At 39.1% G+C, this 21,021-nt stretch overlaps 2 protein-coding genes across 2 annotated transcripts in view; both read left to right on the top strand.

Annotated features, from left to right (window-relative positions):
• Window positions 1–707: 707 nt before the first annotated feature.
• nsmce1 (NSE1 homolog, SMC5-SMC6 complex component) lies at window positions 708–8,202 on the top strand. The gene is made up of 8 exons (XM_080786951.1): window positions 708–789; window positions 2,037–2,171; window positions 3,051–3,172; window positions 3,754–3,831; window positions 4,481–4,627; window positions 5,699–5,815; window positions 6,657–6,783; window positions 7,652–8,202. The coding sequence occupies exons 1-8, from the start codon at window positions 765–767 to the stop codon at window positions 7,687–7,689; spliced, it is 789 nt and encodes a 262-aa protein (XP_080643077.1). The 5' UTR covers window positions 708–764; the 3' UTR covers window positions 7,690–8,202.
• A 9,759-nt stretch (window positions 8,203–17,961) lies between these two features.
• Window positions 17,962–21,021, top strand: part of trappc9 (trafficking protein particle complex subunit 9) — a 285,531-nt gene continuing 282,471 nt past the window's right edge. Inside the window, exons 1-2 of the mRNA XM_080787679.1 lie at window positions 17,962–18,006; window positions 19,829–19,976. Of these exons, the coding sequence (XP_080643805.1) occupies window positions 19,848–19,976 (129 nt within the window). The 5' untranslated portion in view covers window positions 17,962–18,006; window positions 19,829–19,847. The remainder of the gene's footprint in view (window positions 18,007–19,828; window positions 19,977–21,021) is intronic.

Raw genomic sequence — 21,021 nt, 5'->3', positions numbered from 1 at the left:
TGAGGGACGCTTGTACCATATGTAGCCCCCAGCCAAGAACCAGCCCTGCCAATTGGCCCTATTGGCGGTAGGTTGCGCGTTGGTCTGGCAAGTGGGATCCCTGGGTTCAATCCCCGCTTCCGCGCAATGTTACACACAGTATGTGATGATTTGATTGGCTGAGCACGGAATGTTATGGATGATGATGATGTATGATGACAAGTGTGACTTTCCTGAAAAAAAATGCAGCAATCTACTCTGCAAGGACATCAATTTACTAAATTCTAACAAAAAAAATAAAACAAAAAAAAATCACACTTGTGTGAAGTCATACGTCATCATCATACATCACTTTCAGTGCTCAGCCAATCAAATCATTGCCGTAGTAGACAGACACACAAAGCTGAGCAAAGTGAACATCATAGCTTGCGCCCCTCAAAAAAAACCTAAATTATTTGACCAATTTAGTTACTAGTTCCTACCTTCGCAGAGCTCGAATCTGTTCTTGAGCGATTACTATACACCCAACAGAGCTGACCTCATAGGCCTATGTCATATCACAGAGTTTAACTGACCCTGCAGACATCCCCAGAGCATTTAGATGGCTAGCCTCTGACTGAGTTCTATTCCAATATTTTGAGGTTTATTGCAGAAATTGCACAACCGCGCCCCCCACCGGTCACTGAATTTGATAGGGCACACGTTTGTGTGTATTGCATGTTTGTGGAGGAAGGCGCGCGTGCTGCTGCTGCACCGCGTTCACTGTTGCTCCATCTTGCAGGCTGATGAAGTTGGACAAAGCGAGGGAAAGTGAGTAAAATTCATCACAGAAACCACCGACTCAAGTCCTGGGAACTACTATATAGCTACTGTAACTAACTGGTATCAACCTAACGAAACATTTCGGTTTGTTTTATGAAGATGAAGGTTAGCAAGCATGCTAGCAGCAAGTGCGTTGCTAAAAACTTCCTGGTAGCCGCCTCAGTGATGAATCTGACACTGTGTGGACACTAGACACTGAGGAGAATATGAATCTAATAAGTCTAGAGCATTTTCCAAGACAATGAACCAATTACAAATGTAATTTCAACGTGGCTATTTATTTGTAACGCTAAGTAATTCGACTGCAGCAGTGGAATTGTGATTAGACTATTTTGATTCTCAAGCCTTTGCAGTGAATGGTGGGCGTTCCCCCAGTTTGATATGCACTTGCCCACGGCGGACTTCCATTTAATATCATTTGTAATCACAAATTTCACAGAAATTCACAGAGAGAAACAAACTGGTCTATGAAAACAAGCCTAAATTAAGCGATTCGTTAATCGTGTATATTTGGACATCTTCTGACTTCTCCTAGAGAGAGAGAAAGAGAGAGAGAGAGAGAATGTATAGTAAGGGGAGGGGCAGAGGGAATACTAATTAACTATGGAACACAACGCACACACCACACACACTTTGACTACTCCAGTCTGGACGGACACACACACACACACACACACACACACACACACACACACACACAGACAGCTGACAGCACCATACTGTATGTCCCCAGTGGATCAAACAAAGCAGTCTTTCCCAGCGAAAGAGCTCATAGTACGGGCAGCAGAAAATTGGACCCTATAGTAGATACTAATCTCTTGACGGCTTGTTTGTAAGGCGTTTTTAGGGGTAAATATGCCATGGAGTTGTGGAATCTGAAAATAAATGAGGAGGGGGTGACCCTTTATCTCTGAGAGTGTACACATAGATAGATATGCCGCTCGTCTGCTCCCTTAAGTTTATATGTACGTTTATAAGCATAGATTGCAATAAAATAATTAAGGTCCATTTGCTTTCTAAATACTTCTCTGGAGAACCCCCTCAAGGCCCTCTCTGGTTAGCCGAACCCCATGTTGAGAACTAGTGGTCGTCCCACGATGGTCTCTCTGCCGGTGGTGGTGAAAGTTCAAAATGAAATATTTTGTTTAAATTTTTACAAATCAAATTCTGTAAAGAATGTATATTGTATCTGTAAGTTGACCATTGTATAACCACTGTTATTTTCTGTCTCACAGCCAGTCCAGATATGGCGCGACCTATGCCTATGGGTGACAACCATCGACGGTTCCTGCAAACTATGATGTCCTATGGCTTGGTCGACGAGGTGGAGGCGAGGAAGATCTATAAGCACTGCTGTGAGGCACACAACGGTGTGGTATATTTATATTATGTATACTTAAACCCATTTTGACCTGAGGACGATTCTAAAAAGAAAAGGTCTTCTAAATCCTGACATTTTTCAGATAAACCTATGTTTCTATGTCAGTGGTTCTTATACATTTTCATGTCAAGGACTATTTTACCACTGTTTCGGCGCTGTAGTGCCGAAATGATTTCGGCTCGTCAGAAATTTTCAGTAGCACCGAAGAGACGACTTTAGGACGGTACCCGCCCCCCCGAACCTCAAATGAAGTCAAATTGTAGGCTCTACAGCGCCGAACCGACTTTTACTCAGCTCTAAAATAGGAGTATTAATCGGCCCTAAGCGATAAAGCGGAAGTTGAGCCTCCTCCCCACTTCCGTTTCGTCTTTACCGTCGCGCGAATTTATTCTAATATGAATAGAAATCATCTAAGCATATGTAGCTTGTTGCTTAACAGAAAAGAAAATACAAAAATTAAATTATAGATATTTTAAAATATATTTCCGTGAACGGAAATGGCAGCTTCCTTACTCCTTGCTCATGGGGGCTGTATAGTTCCAGACTATATAGCATTCGGAGATTGTGGAATAGTTGTCTGGCTACGCGAGTCTAATGTACAGTATTCAATTTTCTTTTAACTTTGATGCTGCTATATACATTTTTTTACAAGTTTTTCAGAAAGCTTAGCTCAGGATTTAGAGGACTTTTTAGAATCGGCCTCAGTCCAAAATGGGTTAAATATGTCTGTAATTTCTTTGTATATTAAAGTTCATTGTCATCTGCTTAGTGACATTTTTATTTACACAATTGTATGCAACAATGCTAATCGCACTTTTTTTTTTGTACAACTAATGGTCAAGTAAACCTTTCATGATGCATGTTGCAGGAACCTATTCTCAGGACAGACTGGATGAGTTCATTGATATCGTCAACTCTCAGCTGAAGCCCCTGTTCATGCAGATCAGAAAGGGAATGTCTGAGGAGGACGGTCTGCAGTATTATGCCCTGGTGAGTCACTCATCTAAATGCACCACAGTAGTTTAAATGGACCAGTGGTTCTCAAACTCCTTCATGTCAAGGAGCCTCAGATAAATGAAGTATTTGGTCGCGGAAACCCCGCGGAGGCCCCCATAGAAATATTGTTGTTAAAATGTTTCAAAGATATTTCAAAATAATGTTTTTTAAAATATCAGATTTATAAACTCACAAGGTGTCTCCTCTGCATCTGGGACTGGGGACCCCACATTGAGATACAGATATTTTAGACACACAATACCCCAACACTACTTCTGCAATGAAGCTACGTGGGGGTCCCGAGTTTTTATGTTTTATCTATTCATTCAAAGGACTAATGTCTTTCAGCTTGGCCTTTATTCTCCTAGACAGGGAAATCCTGTTGATTTAAAACGGAGCATATACAGTATATCACGTGTGGCCTCATCAAATGGTAATTCCAGCATGTGAAACTCAACATTGAAGGAAGTAATTAGTAATACAGCCCACGTTGGAAAATAATAATAATGTTAGGCCATCTTAAATAGAAAACGAACTTGCCACCAAGACCGACAGCGTGTTTACTTGATTCCCAGGTGAACATGGCTGACACGGACTTCACAAGGATGTCATCGGATTACGCTGACAATGAACTGGAGTTATTCAGGAAAACGGTGAGTTGAACGCTCGCAAAATAACATCACAATTCTTGTGGACACATTTACTCGCAACACTTCATGAGTTACATCTTTAGTTAGAATCCTTAGTTATTCGTGTCCTCGCTGTATTGCATTACTGCTATTATTTTAATGTTTTATGCCTTTGCTTTTCTTTTTTCTCCACTGCTCTGTAAAGCACTTTGATCTGCATGCTATAAAGTTTTTGTTGTGGCATAATACTTAATAACAATGTTATGCCTCGCAAATTTCAAACATATTCACAGAGTTTGAGAAGTTTGAGAAGTTTGAACTACATGTGCATTGTGTTTACGTTTTTTTCTCTTAAAAAAAAAATCTACATTGATATGTTGTGAGCTTGTAGATCGACAATTTTTACTATTTTAAACGTTTTAAACGTAAAATGGTAAAAAATGGCAAATAAGTTTAGGGATAAAGGGTAAGATATAGCCCTAGTGGCTCCATTTTCACTAAACCCCTTATCCCTAAACTTTGTGTGTGTGTGAAAAGAAAATCCTCTGTGAAGCAGTCGTACAGGTATCTGGTTTGACCATAATGTAACTTTCTTCTGATCAGTGTTTATTGTGTATTGCGCTTTTTTGTGCAGATCCAAATAAGATCATTCATTTGTTGTTATGTGTTTCAGATGGACCTCATCGTGGGATCTGATGATGGGACGGCCTCTTCCACTGACATCCTGAACAGCACCGACAGCATGCAGACCAAGAAGCTGAAGAAGAGTGACACAGAACACCTGCTGAGTCGACTCGTACAAGACAAGTGGCTCAGTCAGGTTCGAAGACGCAATGATGTGTCGTTTCTGTCAGTAGAGCAGTGGTTCCCAGGGGTACTTGAGAGAGAGTTCCAGGGGGTCTCCAGCTAAATGATAGTTAGGAACCAAATGGACCCTTATGGGACTGTAACTCAGAGAGTGTACTAACGGGTCCATTAATTGGTGTCTCAGAGATAGAAATGCCATTAAATTAGAGTCTGTTTAGCCTAATTCATGTCAAACTGGGGGTCCTTCAAATTAAACGGGTTAAGAATCACTGCTGGAGCCGTAAAAAATATATCTTATGGGGGTCCCTGGCATATATTTTCAAATGGGAGTCAGCAGGATAATTGGTGTCAATTTGGTGGTCCTTGACATGAAAAGGTTTGGGAACCACTGCGCTAGAGCAAGGGTTCTCAGCCTTTTCAGGTCACAACCTCCCCAAAATAATAACAGCAAATACCCCTTTATTTTTTGTTTCCTAAATTTTGTTTTTGAAATCTTTTGAAATTATTTTTTCAAAAGACTTTCAAATCCCAATTTTAGTGAAACTAATTCAAAATTATTTTCAAAATAACAACATGCATTGTAACGTGTTCAATGGTCCCCAGTTCAACAGTAGATCGGCTATTTTCTCTTGTTTGTGTCCGTTGGAGACATCAAATCTCTCTTTTGGGTCTCGAGCAAAAAAGTTTGCGAACCACTGCACTAGAGGGTGCTTGTGTTGTATGAAGCGTTTCTACTTTTCTCTACGTTTCTGCTGTATAGTGTATAACATAACCTGGACATATCTGCAAAAAATGTTTGAAAATAATGTTAATTTCCTCTTTTAATTTTCCTGTTTTGCAAAATTCACTCGTTAACGGACTCATGGACAAGATTTTCAAAATCTACCATTAACCGCAGACATTGCTAAGCCTGAATCCGGTGTAAACGTTATTTTAATGAATAGGGCGAGGTTTTACTATGTTAATACAATATACAGTATAGCATTACAGTAACACATTTAGACCTGATTCTACAAATGACAACTAGATGACATTTCTTGTTTTGTTCTGTATTGATTTGTTTGTTTTCTCTGTCTTCATTTAGAGGCAGGGTTTCTACACTTTGTCCACCAGATGCATTATAGAGATGGAACCCTACATCCGTACAATGTATCAAGACCAGGTCAAAGTTTGCCAAATCTGCCACAACATCGTCTTGCAGGTACATCACTGCCTTGTCTTGTACTCTAGTTAGGTGGTTCACATTTTGTATGGCTTAGTTTATATTTGCAAAGTAACATATGGGGAAATATCAGGTGATCTTACCCAGAGTGACGTACAGTACAAAAATGCAAGGTTGGAATAAGAGAGATGAAAGGAATTAAGGCTGATTCCTACTCGTACGATGGTGTCTTACAAGCTCACATCATGTCGCATTGTGAGCTTGTACTGTATGTCTGCTATTTTCTGTGAGCGACATTTGTGTACCCAAGATGAAGAAACCTTGAAAATTGAACCTGTGATAGCATCTTCAGAGATTCATCAAACTCCTGTACAGGCTCCTATGAAGACATTGTTGATTTGTGTGAAACATTTTTGTCTTATATTTGTATGAATATGACCATGGATTCAAGTTCTCAGTCACCACGACTGATTTTTGTCATTTGGATTCCATACAAGGCCGCATGTCTTCTATCGAAGCAATAGCCAATCTATAAGCTCATGTGTCAAGTTGTGAGCTTGTAGATCCGTTATTTTCTGTTTGTTATTTTAAGATTCAAGTATTTGATGTGGACATACTGTACACATAGTCTTTGAATTGATCAAAGTAAGTACCTGTGTAAGAGGCATCTAAATTGTCTCAGGTATTTCTCTCAAAAGTTAAAGCCTCAATCTGCAATTGTTTAAGAATATTTAATATTGTCCTAATTGTATTGGTGGGGACCGAGTACTTTCATGCTGCCTTTTCCCACAAATCACAGATGAGGACCTGGGCCAGGCCTGACAAAACGTTTCAGTCGTGAGATTTTATTTTCCTCTAATCGAACGTGACCTCCTTTCAGTGCCAGTCGTGTGACAGTCCTACGTGTGATGTGAAGATGCACAACCCATGTGTCGCCAGATACTTTAAAGGAAGAGCGGAGCCACGGTGCCCTGCCTGTGAGGAATACTGGCCACACGAAATCCCTGGTAATGTCAAGCTTCAATACAGAGTTGATTGGAATTTGTTTCGGTGCTCTAAAAACAGACGTACAAATAGACACATATTCAACATCACATATTCAGACGGACGGTAGAAAAAGATACAAAAGTACAAACATCATATGAGAGAGACCAATAAATAAGAAGAATGCAAAACCTTACAATTCATGAGAGAGAGACCAATAAATAGGAAGAATGCAACGTTACAATTCATGGTAAATTAATAGCAATTCCTCGCATTTCATCCTTCTTACAAAGCGAGTGAGAAGAGGGTCAGCATTCAGGAGGCGAACAGCCTCGGGATAAGTGCTATTCTTAAAGCGGGAGGTATTGCACTTTAGAGACCGTATAGTCTTTTACCTGAGGGCAGGGGTGCAAAAAGAGAGCTGGCAGGGTGGGAGGGGTCGGCAATCGCCTTCTGCATCCTACGCTTGGTGCCAGGTGTCTTTTCACACCTTGAGAATGATGATGATTGATGATGAGAATGAATATAATTTATTTAATTATTTTTTTTGTCATCACAAAAGCATCAAAAGTAACTGTCATATGACAAAGTGTAAAATAGGGCATGGATGTATGAAAAAACTAAGGACAAATATAAATATAGGATAATAAATATGGACATACAAGGCGTCTGCCCAACAGCAACAATATCATAGACATGCATATATAGATGTATTATTATGTATTGTTTTTTGAGTGATGAATAAAATAGGAGGAATGTAACTTGAATATAGTTTGTAAACATGCAGTTTATTGCTTAATTTATACCCTGTCATGTCACTCACAGCAAAATATCAGATCTACAAGCTCAAGTGTTTTCAGCCACTGTTAATTATCCAACTGTTTCTTTCAGTGTTGAGGCGACCCAGTCAGTCCCAGCCTGAAAGATGAAGAAGAATCGATACTGTTTTCAACAGACAAATGTGTGTCTGTTGACTTGTTTTTCTTGTTTTAAAATATTGTGTTGTTATTGTTGTTGCATTGAAAGGACCCCTCTCCCATGTGAATTCTTTGGTGATACGTTAACCCTAACCTCCATTTTGGGGGGGAACCCCTTTTGGTGTTAGCATTATGTTATGCTAACACCAAATAGCAGATCTACAAGCTCATATCTCGCCACCAAGTGGCACGCTACGAGCTTGTAGGTCTGCTATTTTAGAAAAATCGAAGAACGACTGACATAAAAAAAAAGAGGAAATCCGAGTACTCAAAACATGCGTAGAAGACGAATTAAAAGTCTCACCCTGATTTTTTAACTTTACTTCCTCTCGCTACTTTTTTCTTGTGCTCAGACCTGGTCTTCTGTGAGCACCCGGTTGGCCTCTGTTTTTTTCCCCTTTTTATATATATGTTTTTGTTGTTGAGAAGACATTTTTATTTACAAAATAAAAGAATGAAAAAATATGTTAGAATGTTCTAATTTCAACGACCCACGGATGTTTAAATATGCATGGTTGTCAGTGAGCGTATCACTACATGGTCCAAGGTATCTTTCAGAGAGCAGCCTTTTCCAACTTTAGTTTCACAGACCTTTCAACGCTTTGCTCAAAAACTCTTCCCATGTCGTTTGCAGTTGTAGCTTTTCCTCTGTGTGATTTTATCACACGTTATGTTTATTCATATCAAGTAGCAAAGCCTTTTCCACTGTATGTGCCAGTGATGGCACATACAGGTCCATTTTTGTAAAACGTTTTGGAAGGGTCTGGTCAAATAGTAATGCGCAGGTTGACCTGTAACCTGCGGGTTGTGTCAAGAAATGTCGACTTGTTTTGGCAGGGCAGGTCAAATTATTCATGATCACTAGTATTTTCATTTCATAGTGGTGCAACCACTCCCTTACGGAGCTATGTGTGTGGGTGGGTGGGTATGAGCACGAAAACAGGCCGGCGCCGTGGTCCTGTGGGTCTGGAACTTCCGGGGACCCCACATGGAGTTGCACCACTCACTTCACACAGGTGTTATTTTTTACTATTTTGAAAGCATTTCAACTAGCCAAACTACATCGACATGTGAGCTTGTAGATTTTAACTATTCATAAATGTTTTTCAAAATAGTAAAAAAGGCAAAGAAGTTTAGGGATAAGGGTTATAATAGCACTGGCAAAAAGGGCCCTTTTGGGGTAACGACTACTTGCCCCGTTTCTGTTTTCCTCACAGAATTTTCCCCAGTGAGGTGTGGGGAGAGGCTGGACATCAGACGGCTGGACTTTGAATTTCTCTAACTATAAACGTTCATGACAGCAGAACAGCCTAAGTACAAATATAATGTATGAAAAGCTACTACAGTGAAGTCTGTTCACAGAAGTTGTAGTGTAGTGTAGGATATGTGGGGATTATCTGACGAGGTACCATTTGAGGGGGCAAAACCTTACATATACTAAATAATACTAAATTGTTTATAGGTTAAATATAAGTCAAATAATATAGCCTTTCCACAGGAATAAAATACCTTTTCCAAAAAGAATACAAACAGCCAATAGCATATTACAAAGTTATCCCCCTCACTGGGGAAAATTCCGGGAGGAAAAACGGCCAAGCACCGGGGCTTTTGGTATTCCCTTTTGGGCTCTATTTTCGTCACCGCTAAACCCCTTATCCCTAAACTTTGCCTTTTTTTTTACTATTTTGCAAAACATTTTTGAATAGTTAAAATGGCCAGTTTACAAGCTCACAACGTGTCAATGTAGATTGGCTAGTTGAACTATTATTATTTTTTTCTCCAAAAACGTAAAGAAGTTTAGGGGAGCCCTTTGTCTCTTACTTTGTTGTAGCCTACTATAATAGTGAAAACGGCACATGTACACGCTTAGAATTCACAGGATTGTGACACGTTGCAAGCTTGTAGATTGTCACAAGGTGGTGAACGGTGTGGACATGTAACTCTAATGTAACTTGTAATTTGAATTTGAGAGATCATACAGCATTTTAGAATGCTTTCATTTTCAAATTCCACTCCAGGATGTCATTATCTGTGAGAGAAGATTGTAGTAAATGAATAACATCTTGTTTTAAGCCATTACAACCGGGAAAATCACCTTTAGTATCATTTAATTATTTATTTTATGACTGTTTGAAAAATGTTGGAATTTGGAATTACGAAAACGTTTGAGAACCACTGTTTTAGGTGGCATTTGTAGAATTGGCCTCACGTCTCAATTGATTAATAACACAAGTGATTTATTCTGAAATCCCACCATTACCCTAATAACGCATGCGTACATGCAGGGGGATTGATGGGGCTTGACTGATTTCTGAAGTGGCCTGGGAGGAGAATCTGCTGATGTAGGTGAGACTTCTTACGTTGGACTATACAGAAGAAAACAAAACATGTCTAATGTCAGTGTGGACAAATCTCATTTCTCAAAGGCTTGGATTGCACTGCTGAGGCTCGACAGGAACGGTTTGTATATCTGTCTTTCAGAGGGTTGTGTAATTATTTGAACTCTCTTATCTGTACACAAAACCGTTTCCATAGCTACGGGGCTACATTTTCATCGTGAGTGGCATTAGACATGTACCATTCAGAGAGGTGTGTGTGTGTGTGTGTGTGTGCGCGCGCGCGTGTGCGTGATCATTCGAAATCAAATGCTGTGTGGTTGAATTGACCTATAGTTGGTATTTTCAGATGACAAAGTGGTGGGTTTGAAGGAAGTGTCCATTCCCCAAGCAGCAGAGTCTGCTGTGGTCAAGCAGGTGGGTGTGTTTGACATCATTGTGAATGTGTGAGGGTGACCGTTTCACCTGCTAGAGTGTTTTCAAGATGACAATGACATTGAGGCTGGGGCAACAGCACGCTCAGGGCAGTCACTGCCAAAATGTTGCAGTAGGCCTATTCCATTGATGGTTGCTGTGTGTGTGTGTCGCTCCATATCAGACCTGCCTTACTACATATTGTAGTAAGTAGGTAATTACCGTAATTCGTGTTTTCAAAATGACACTTGTGGCACCTCTGAGGCTACAAAACATGGTGACACAGGCATGATACACCATTTATTTCTTTTGTTTTCAAGGTTCAAGGGCCTATCATGGCTACTTTGGCCAGAGCTGGTCTGCCTGCATCTAAAAACAACTAAAAGCATAATTGTGGCATACAGTATAGAAACATTTCAAACAGGTTAGCAAGGACCATAGGGGAAATAAGTCCATGACAACAAATAACACATATTGGGCTCTATTTTTGTCCATGCTAAACCCCTGTTTAAACTACTTTGCCTTTTTCTTTTCTTTTTTACTATTTTGAAAAAATAGCTACATCTACATCGACACGTTGTGAGCTTGTAGATTGGCTATTTTAACTATTCAAAAATGTTTTTCGAAATAATAAAAATAAAATAAAGGAAAAGTATTTTAGGGATAAGGGTTTTAAAATTTCCAATCAACTAAACTATTATGTTCTGTCCTTTAAGATCATTGCTAGCACTTTTGAGCTGAACATGGCTGATATCACATTCAAGGTACAGTATGGCATTAATTAAACTTTTAATGCCCCTCATTCTGTTCCTCAATTTGTGGAAAAAATATCCCCTGGAGGGGGTGTTTGTCTAATAGGTTAAAAGCTGTAGAAGTAAAGAATGTACTTCTTCCATCACTGGGTGTTTGTCAATGGTTTGGTCATTAATATGAGTACATTCATGGAAATCTGAATCATGATTCATGAATCATCATCATGGGTGCACGGTTGACATTGTTGGCCTGAGGGTGGCGCTAGAGGAAAGGCCCATGGGGTCATCAAAATAGGGTTCATCCTCCAGGAAACATGAAAGGCACACAGACACAAACTCCCTGGCAGTGGCAGTCCAGACAGTCGTTTTTTTTAGATACTTTTTAAATCTAGTAATCTCATCTGTAAGTGTTGTATTTATTGTACATTTAAATGCTACTTTCTTTTAAATTATTTTATATGGAGCCATGGGTGTATTATACCGTATCTGACTCTCTCTCCAGATAAGGAACCAGCGTGGCTATTTGATTCCCCTGAACAGCTCTATTCCTGCCAACAGTAAGCACATGTAAGTTCTGTCTCACAGTGGTACAGTATGTGTTTGTTCAATGCTGAAGCTCAGTGTCTTGTCTCTGAGGTTGAGCTGTGATTATTTAGTTTTTAGACTCGCCTCTGTCATGGTCCTGTGTCTGATCTGCGCTTGGTTAACCACTTCAAGTTCAAAATCACAAGTTCTCTCCATGTATTATTTCATGCTGAGCATCATTGTGAAGAGCATTATCAGAACCATATAGGATCAATAATGTGGTTGTTGTATGTTCTTTGTCATGGGTTCATTTGGTATTGATTGTACCTGATTGAAAACATTATTCTGCATTTGTTATTCCACACAACTAAAATGTATTTATTTACTGTACATATCACTTATCAATGCAATGTTTACAAAGTAAAGATGTCTGACAGATGACAGATTTATACACATGTGCAAGAATGTAATGCATATACTGTAGCCTACTGTAAAAGCAAGCTTAGAAAAGTGCTTTAAAGCCAACTTTATGCATTTATATTAATTTTGACACATGTCTTCATTATAGGCCATACGTGGTGGAGGTCGCCAACATCTTCCAACATGGTGAGAATTATCTCAACTGTTTATGAAGACGAGGATATATATGTATGATATACAATATACAGTACCGGATATTCTCAAAATGTGTAAAGGTAGGATAAGTGATATTCTTTGGTTAAAACAAAACACATTTGTGTTAAAAGGTTACAACACTATTTTCTGATGGTAATCATTGCTATAGACCAGGGGTGCCCAAAAGGTAGATTGCGATCTACCAGTAGATCACAAAGGCTGTGCACGTAGACCACATGACATGCCCACTACCTAGAACATATTATAATTTAAATTTGGCATCTGACATTTGAATTAAGGAGACTTGATTGACAAAAGTTACCTCACAATGGAATACTCTATTTTCAAGAGTGTTGTGCACAAACAGTAGAGCGATAATTCCATTCCCTCCTCTATTTCTCCATTCCAAGTGGAGAAATAGAGGTACATTTATTCAGTTACATGTTCTAACTAGGATGGGATATTTTTGGGGTGGGTAGATCTTGTTCAGCAGGTCATTTTGAAGGTACCTCTCAAGTCAAAAAAGCGTGGGAACCCCTGCTATAGAGTGTTTGTTCAGTAACCGGAGTCTCTCCAGCTCTTCAATAAACAGAAAATACATTTCCAGGTGGGTTACAAAATTTCAACCAATCAGGAGACAGTACCCATTTATCAGCTTCATTTTTTATAGTGCTGCGGTTCCCCATTTTGTCTGCTCATTTCTTTGTGTCATCACTTCCAATTTGCACTTGTTTAATCTGTATCCTGCCTGAGTACTCTACATCCTGATTGGATAAAATGGTATCCTGACCTGAAAATGCATTTTCTGGTGTATTATTAAGAGAAAGAGAGACATGCAGACTCCTGTTACTGAACTCTGATAGTAGTCAATGAGTACTATCACAATATAGAGCTATTTAACACTTATTTTAACCAAAGAAAGTCCTGGCCACCCTACTTTTACATTGGTATACTGGAGATATGTTATGCTTTAGATACAATGTCACATTTATGCTAATGATATGCTGTGTTAATTCATTCATTCATTTTTGTTGTTGTTGAGGTAGCCTACAACACAGCACATTGAGGAAATATATGATGTCAGCATGCTGTCATTGTTTATTCCCACTTCCCAGTTCGTCCCAAGCCCAGAACGGTTGCCATGACAATGATCAACAAGAGTATGAAGACCAGACTCCAGACTACTGACAGGAGGGTACAGCACACCATATTGTATAATAATGGAGTAAACTACAGGCATAATGTTAATGCTTCATTTACTGTGAGTGTTAGTTAAGTCGTTGCTACGTTCAAATGTGTTCAACACATATAGCATACTCACATTACAAACAATAATGCTTTGCACTCACAACGATGACATTGTAAATACTATTGTTGTTTCCCCCACATTTAGTCAGCATTGCCAACTTCTGTATACCAGTGGCTCTCTTAACCTTTTCAGGCCCCCCCCAAAGAATAATCATATGGTATTTGAACTGGGCTGGGGACCCCCCAACATGGAATTGTAGGAGTTGAGGCATTCAGTTTAACTTGGCTCGATTCCACAGATAAATATTGTTAAAATAGCAGATCTACTGTGAGCTTGTAGATCAGCTATTTTTGCCTCTTTCTTACATTATTTGATAATTTGGACAATGTTTTGGCCAGTTTTTGTAGTATTAGTTGATTACTTTTGATGCAGTAATGGTATTTTAAGTTTTAACATTCTTTTTATTTTTGTTGGTATTAAAAGGGTCTTAAAAGTCACTTGTCATCTGTGGTCTCTCCCGTAAATTGTAAATTGACAATGCAAATATAGAGACAATTAACTCAGGCAAGCACACATTGACAGTAATTACTTGTTTCATATTGTGTAAAAAAAAAAGAATATATAAAAACATTAACGTGACACAATCTTTCTATTTAGATTCAGAGACTGGAGGGTCTTCTGCCTCAAATCAAACTCAGACATCATGAGAAACTCAGCCAGGTATTATTGTCCCTGCACTTTCTCCATTATAATAATTAATAAGCAGAATAATTAACACTTTATGGCTCTCAAACGCTTTATGATGTGCTGTCACGACGAGCTATACGATACCATGCGCTGTGAGCTAGTAGATCTGCTATCTTGAAAAACCAATCTGTTAATGTGGTTACGTGAACAAAAGTTAAGTTAAAGTCAAGTTTCCTGAAATACCCATGTTTCTATGTCAGTGGTGTTCAATATTTCATGTCAAGGACCCCCAGAATTATGTGTAATTGGCCGCAGAACCCCATCTGAAAATATGTAGTCCCAGGGACCTCCCAGAAGGAAAGATTTGAGTTAAAAACATTCACCCCTAAAGAATATATATTCAAAGATGTGCCGCATTTTCATGATTTTTCAAAAATAGCAGACCTACAAGCTTGTAGATCTGCTATTTTTCAATAGCTAAAGTATAACATAATGCTTTAAACAACAAAAAGGGTTCCCGCCCAAAATGGGTTAAGAGCAGTTTACAGTAGCTTGTAAATGTGTCTGATGATGCAGGTGTCCCTCGCACCATACAGCTTTAGTCCAACAGCAGAAAGATGTCCTCTCTGTCTTCTCAGGAGATCGACTCTCTCAGCCAGAAACTGAGGTTCCTTCACAAGAGAATGCAGGTGAGACGATCTATCTGCATGGAAACATGTTGAGCATCCATCTGCTGTCCTCCTGATTTTAGGTCACGTCATGTTCGGGGCAGTATCCTCGGATAATTAACGCCCTATTGTTTATTGTTTATTGAATGGATCCCCATTAGCTGACGCCGGGGCGACAGCTCATCTTCCTGGGGTCCATATAAAATACATACAAAAAGCACTTAATTACAATATATTCTACAAATTTAAATACATGAAAATACATAATTACAATTTATTCTATAAAATTAAATACAACATAATAATAATAACATAAGTGTTTCTTTAGAGCATATTTGAAAGATAATTTATTTTGTGTTATATTAATGTGGGGTGGTAACATGTTCCAAAATGATATTGATTGATACAAACTGTTTGTTTAAGGAGGTTCGTTTTCGGAGCAGGGAGTGTTAAATGACCGAGGCTGGCAATTCTGGTGTTATGATTATGTCTGTCACTTGATTTTAATAACTGTTTGAAGAAGTAATCTGGTGTTTGATTTGGACACTGTTAGTTTTTAACAGATAGCCAGGACAGGCGTGTATGCATACTGTATATTCAATATTTGTGCAAGTAGAACAATGAAGTGCCAGTCTGGCAGCTCGGTTCTGAACAAGTTGTAGTTTGTTCAGGTCTGCTTGAGCCCGAGTACAAGCTCAAGTTAAAACATATCGCAACGAATTTCTGAGCTTGTAGATCTGCTATTTTCAAAGTGAAAGTGGTTAAGTCTGTAAGCAAGTTTTTAAATATTTAACCAATAATGAAAAGTATTAACAATCTGCTTGTGACAAAATAATAACTACATTTGATCCATTTGGAACTCTTTCTCGTTATTTTTTCCCATTTCCTGAAAAGTGAAAACAGTTTTGGAATTCCTAAACCTGACAGCGAAGACATGTAAAATAAAGATCTACTGGGGTAGTGCAGATTGTACTGTAGATACAGTTTATTGTTTGTTTATTTTCTGTGTTGTAGGTGGCAGATTCCCACAGCTGGATGGGGATGCTGACCAGAGGTCCGCTGTGGTAGATCAACCCTGCTGCAGGGATTTCTTTCCTTAAATTTGTCCCTTATTTAATTTTTTTTGCCATATGATGGTGTCACGTTGTTATATAAATGAACTGTACAGTAGGCCTAGGCCCTAGAGCATGGTTCTCAACCTGTGGGCCGGTTCCCCCCCAGATGACAGTGAAGTGTCAACGTAAGTTCTTTTGAAGACATTTTTAAAACCTCAAAAAAGAAGAAAGACCACTGCATCAAAATCAACAAGCTATAAAACTATAAAAACTGGTAAAACATTGGCCAAATTGTCAAAGAGGCAAAAATGTCTATATTTATAACCATTATAGATCAAGTGAGCCCTTAGTTTGAGTGGAATATTCAATTAAGCATATAATATAACATGTAATAACGTAAATGTAGGCTATTAAGTAAACCGAAAAAAGCTTTTTAGAAGTTATCAATGGATAACTTCTAACAGGAAACAATATAATCTTTTCGTGAATCACATCTTATCTTTCTCTCTCACATTAAGTACTAGGCTACAGAATGTGTGTCATAACCAGTGCATCCAAGGTCATGGGTTAAGCACAGCCTGTTGCCAGTAGATGATGTCTGGGTTTACTGCCAGCGGACTGGATGGGAGGTGTGGGCTAAGATGAAATGTTCATTCATTGTGTGAACTCCCGATCTTTAACCTTTGATTATCAAACACGGATAAGACCGACGGATAAGACGGATAGCACCAAAAAGTTTATTGTCAGTTTAATAAACGGACAGACGGAAAGTCTATTCCATTGTGTTACTCTTGTAATCTCAGCATTGAAGAAGGGTCAATGGGTCCTGCCCACAATGTATTTCCGAGAAAAGATTGAATAAATGAATGCCTGAATGGATTATGGAAGCCTGTACATTGATCTCTACCCCAAAAAATGTCAAACATTATTAAAAAAATAAAATATATTTTTGCATGATACCAATCTTACAGTGATATGATATTAATATTTAAAAACGTTTTATTTTATTTATAGTTCGGCAGCCGACAGGCTTCTTTTGTTTAAAGTGGAAAATTATAGTCTTTTTTATTGGCCTAAAATATTGTCTATATACAATATACCTACATTCATGAATTCACTTGTTTTTCACTTGAATTCACATGCTACTTTAAGTAGCATGTAATGTGACATGTCAAAGTCAAAATACACTCCTTGGGCTGTATAGCCATATAGCATATATATATATATATATATATATATATATATGAAAATGTATGAAGAGTTTTGAGAACTACCTGTTACTGCTGCCATGTCATGGTTTTATTTCTGTATTTTGTCCTCTTGGGGGCGCTCTAAGTGTGTTCAATATGTTGTGGGTTTCCCATTATGTGTCTTGAGAGACTAGTGTTTGGGTAATTAAGCTTGTTGGTTACACCAGTTTGTGAGAGTGCACTGTGCAGATGAGCTCTGTGCAGAAGGAAGAAAGCAAAGTAGACCAGAATAAGTAAAGTAAACTAAGAGAAGTGAAGTGAACGAAGTAAAGTGAACTGTAAAATGTAAAGCAGAAGAAAGTTAAGTTAAGTACAAGAAATGAAGTAAAGTAAAATAGAGAAAATAAGAGAAAAGACTGAAGGATCCAAGGATGCAAGCAGGCAAAGTGGTCAGTATTGTATTTGTTTGTGAAGGTTTATGTATTATCTGAATGTAATGTCCTAAGTAAATGTTTTGTGTCTTTTGTTTTGTATGTCAGTTCTACAGTGTTTTCAGCATGGTGTTAATAAACAGCAGTAAAAAAGAACTCAGAGTCTCGTGCGATGGATGGGCGGCACACTTCCCATTGTTATTAATTAATACCGGCTGTACCTAATTCCGTCTATAGGGGGCGCCCATTGAGCACCATTGAAGAAGAACGCCCTTAAACCGGTAGTAGAAGAATATAAACAATAAACAAGGAGGAAGCTCTGAGCATTTGACAGCTTGCCTGTTCAGGTAAAAATGACTGAATTAAACACATTTTTACACATTGGTAACACTCACGGATAAATTAATTAAGCTGCGTACGGAGCTCCCGTTCATATCTCTGGCTGGCTGCGCTCAACGAGTGTGATAAATGCCATTTAAAACCTGTAGGCAGTTTAAAGCTGTTATAGCTAAGCTAACGCTACAGTATGCTCTGGATAAGTCCCATGGTTACAATGGTTAGTCCTAATTACATGACACAATAATTATAGTCATAATGATTTGAGAGACATGCAGCTGTGTTCTGGTGTGCGTCTCTCTCTCTCTCTCTCTCTGTACACTGTTGTTTTTATGAATGGCCTTACGTCATGGCTGCAGGTTAGCCCCTCTCGGAACCCCCTGGGTCAGCCCAATCCGAACCGAACCGGGCTGACCCGTAGGGTTCCTGGTCAAGCTAAGATTTTTCAATGCGATTGTTGGGACGCGGATATACACACACTCATCGTTTAGTCCATCGGCGCGGAATTAGGACGCTTTTTATTGTGTTTGTTTACGGATGTGCGAACTATAAGTACCTTACATACCTCTGATAAAATCTCCTGTGTCGCGGAAGCCGTTAAGTATTTTTAATCCATGTTTGATTAAAAATGTCGCTTTGATTTCTTCTTGTTTATTTACCGTTTATTGTACCACCTCCCGATGTGCGGTTGGCTTTGCGGGCTATGTCCCTGCCTTTGATCTGCTCCGTCATAGCTGTAGCACCACTAGCTAGCCAGATAGGCGGTACAATGAGGTGTCAATAAACAAGGTAGGAAGAAGCGACATTTTTAATCAATCATGGATTAAAAATACTTAACGGCTTCCGCGACACAGGAGATGTGTCGGTATGGTATGTAAGGTACTTATAGTTCGCACATTCGTAAGTCAATACATGAATAACCATGGTCAAAGCGCGCAGAAGTCCGTCTCATGGCGTGTTACATTGTATTTGTTTGTGCGTAACTGGCGACAGCCCCACTTGAAGCAGGACCCAATGCAAGTAAAGTCATAAAAGTGTCAGACACTTTACTACATTCGGGTTCTGCTTGCGGGGCTAGCTGCAGGTGTGCGCAGACTGCAACTGCTGACGCGGGTTGTGAATATTTTTCTGTTCTGCCTACTCACATTTTAAAGCCATTGCATGCAACTTGCCTCGTGTTTAATAATAAAACTATATCAGTTTTACCCACCATAATAACATATCATGCATGCCACATGACTGAGTAGTGTGAGTACTACCGAGTACTGTACGTTATACCTGCTGCATTTTTAAATTGGTGTTTACTGTTTGTTTTGGTAGATAGTGGTCCAAAAAAACTGTGAAAACTCAATACAGCAGGGCAATGTTTTTCTGCACCACTCCAGTGGCTGATGTAGAGAGACATTTTCCAGGGGGTTCCTAGCAAATGTAGTTGATATAGCATCAAAATCGAAAAAGGTTTTTTGCTCAGGGACACTTCGACACAGATCGGGTGGGCTAGGAGTAGATTCTGGCACTTGGAAGGACTATAGGCTCTGTGGGTGGACTAATGTCCAGGCCCCTCCTACGTCTCAACCATTGATACTTTTTTTTAGTGAATAATATTCTATTAATTACTTTTTAAATTACTATAATATAGTTAATCGATGCATTAACAAATGCATCGATTAACCATAAGTTATATTTTATACTTCTTCACATGTCATTCAAGAATGTTGAAGTGACTGTAGCGATTGATTACTAATCAATTATTGCGTTTAATTAACCGCAGCACGATATTTAATACAGAATATTAACCCTTTCTATCCCATTTGTCTGTGTGTTTTCCATCAGAGTTGAAGCACACGAGGACATGAGCGTCCCGGACTACATGCAGTGTGCCGAGGACCACCAGACGGTCCTGGTGGTGGTCCAGCCGGTGGGTGTCGTGCCCGAGGAGCACTTCTTCAAGATCTACAAGCGCATCGCCAGCGTCTGCCAGGTCAACTATCCATTTATATTCGTAGAGATTATTCTATCGATAAAGTTTTCAATTGACCCATTGTCAGCCTTCCGATCGGTCCCTGACTGACTAACCAGCAGGCTTGTTCTGCCCTTATGGGTGTTTATGTTGAATTTGCTAAAACATCATGTACGGAGGAAAAAGAACACAATATGCCCAGTCACTGTACTGCACCTGAGATGTTCCTATGATATGCTCAGTCACTGTACTGCACCTGAGACACCAAGTTTAAAATTAGAATTGGATACACAGGATATCAATATGAAGCAACCGAAAAACATGTTATTTAAAAAAAAAAAAATCAATGGTGGTGGATGGAGAGAGAGGATTTTTGTCCAACCAAGAAACGGTAACCAATGAGTGCAATGCGGGGCACAACCACTAACCCAAAGCATGTATTTAAATACATTTATCTATTTTATTCTTGTGTGTGCTTTTTACCCCTTTTCCCACCCAATGTAGTGGTTAGGCCAATTCATTCTTCCCCACACACATTTGTTTGTTGTCACTGCTGTTGTATCCAATGACTCGCATGCCACTGAGGAGCCCCCACCGGGAGGACGTAGAGTGTCGACAAAGGAGAATGCACCACGGTGGAATTGAACCTACAACCCATACCACTTTACCACTGTGACACCTGAGCGCGACACATATTTACATTAATTTCAACAAATCGATTAAGCAACCCTATGTTCTACTTCATAGCACAACGGTGTCTTGCAAAAATATGAATATATCAAATGTTTGTGCTTGTAGATCTGACACTATTTCACTTTTTCTAACAAGCCAAAAATAGGGATAGTCTTTCCTTTAACACATCTGTGTCACCTTAGCTTTAACCATTATTTTACACTTCAGCTATTGAAAATTAGCAGACAATATATATACTTGTAGATCTATTTTTAAAATGTGAAAATGTTCTATGGGGGTCCCTGGGACAACATTTTTTCAGATGGGGGGCCAATTATGAATCATGAAATAGTTTGAGAACCACTGACATGGAAACATAGGTTTTTCAGAAAAC

This window comes from Protomyctophum bolini (genome assembly GCF_963924005.1).
Source record: "Protomyctophum bolini genome assembly, chromosome: 17".
Lineage (NCBI taxonomy): Eukaryota > Metazoa > Chordata > Actinopteri > Myctophiformes > Myctophidae > Protomyctophum > Protomyctophum bolini.
The sequence above is the reverse complement of the archived record's forward strand: the minus strand, read 5'-3'. Positions and strand labels throughout refer to the sequence as shown.

Excerpts from the sequence above, each read along its gene's own strand:
- nsmce1 (XM_080786951.1), top strand. The coding sequence starts at position 765 with ATGAAGTTGGACAAAGCGAGGGAAA. Across the intron at positions 2,172-3,050 it reads CTGCTGTGAGGCACACAACG|GAACCTATTCTCAGGACAGA; the intron begins GTGTGGTATATT and ends TGCATGTTGCAG. Across the intron at positions 5,816-6,656 it reads GCCACAACATCGTCTTGCAG|TGCCAGTCGTGTGACAGTCC; the intron begins GTACATCACTGC and ends ACCTCCTTTCAG.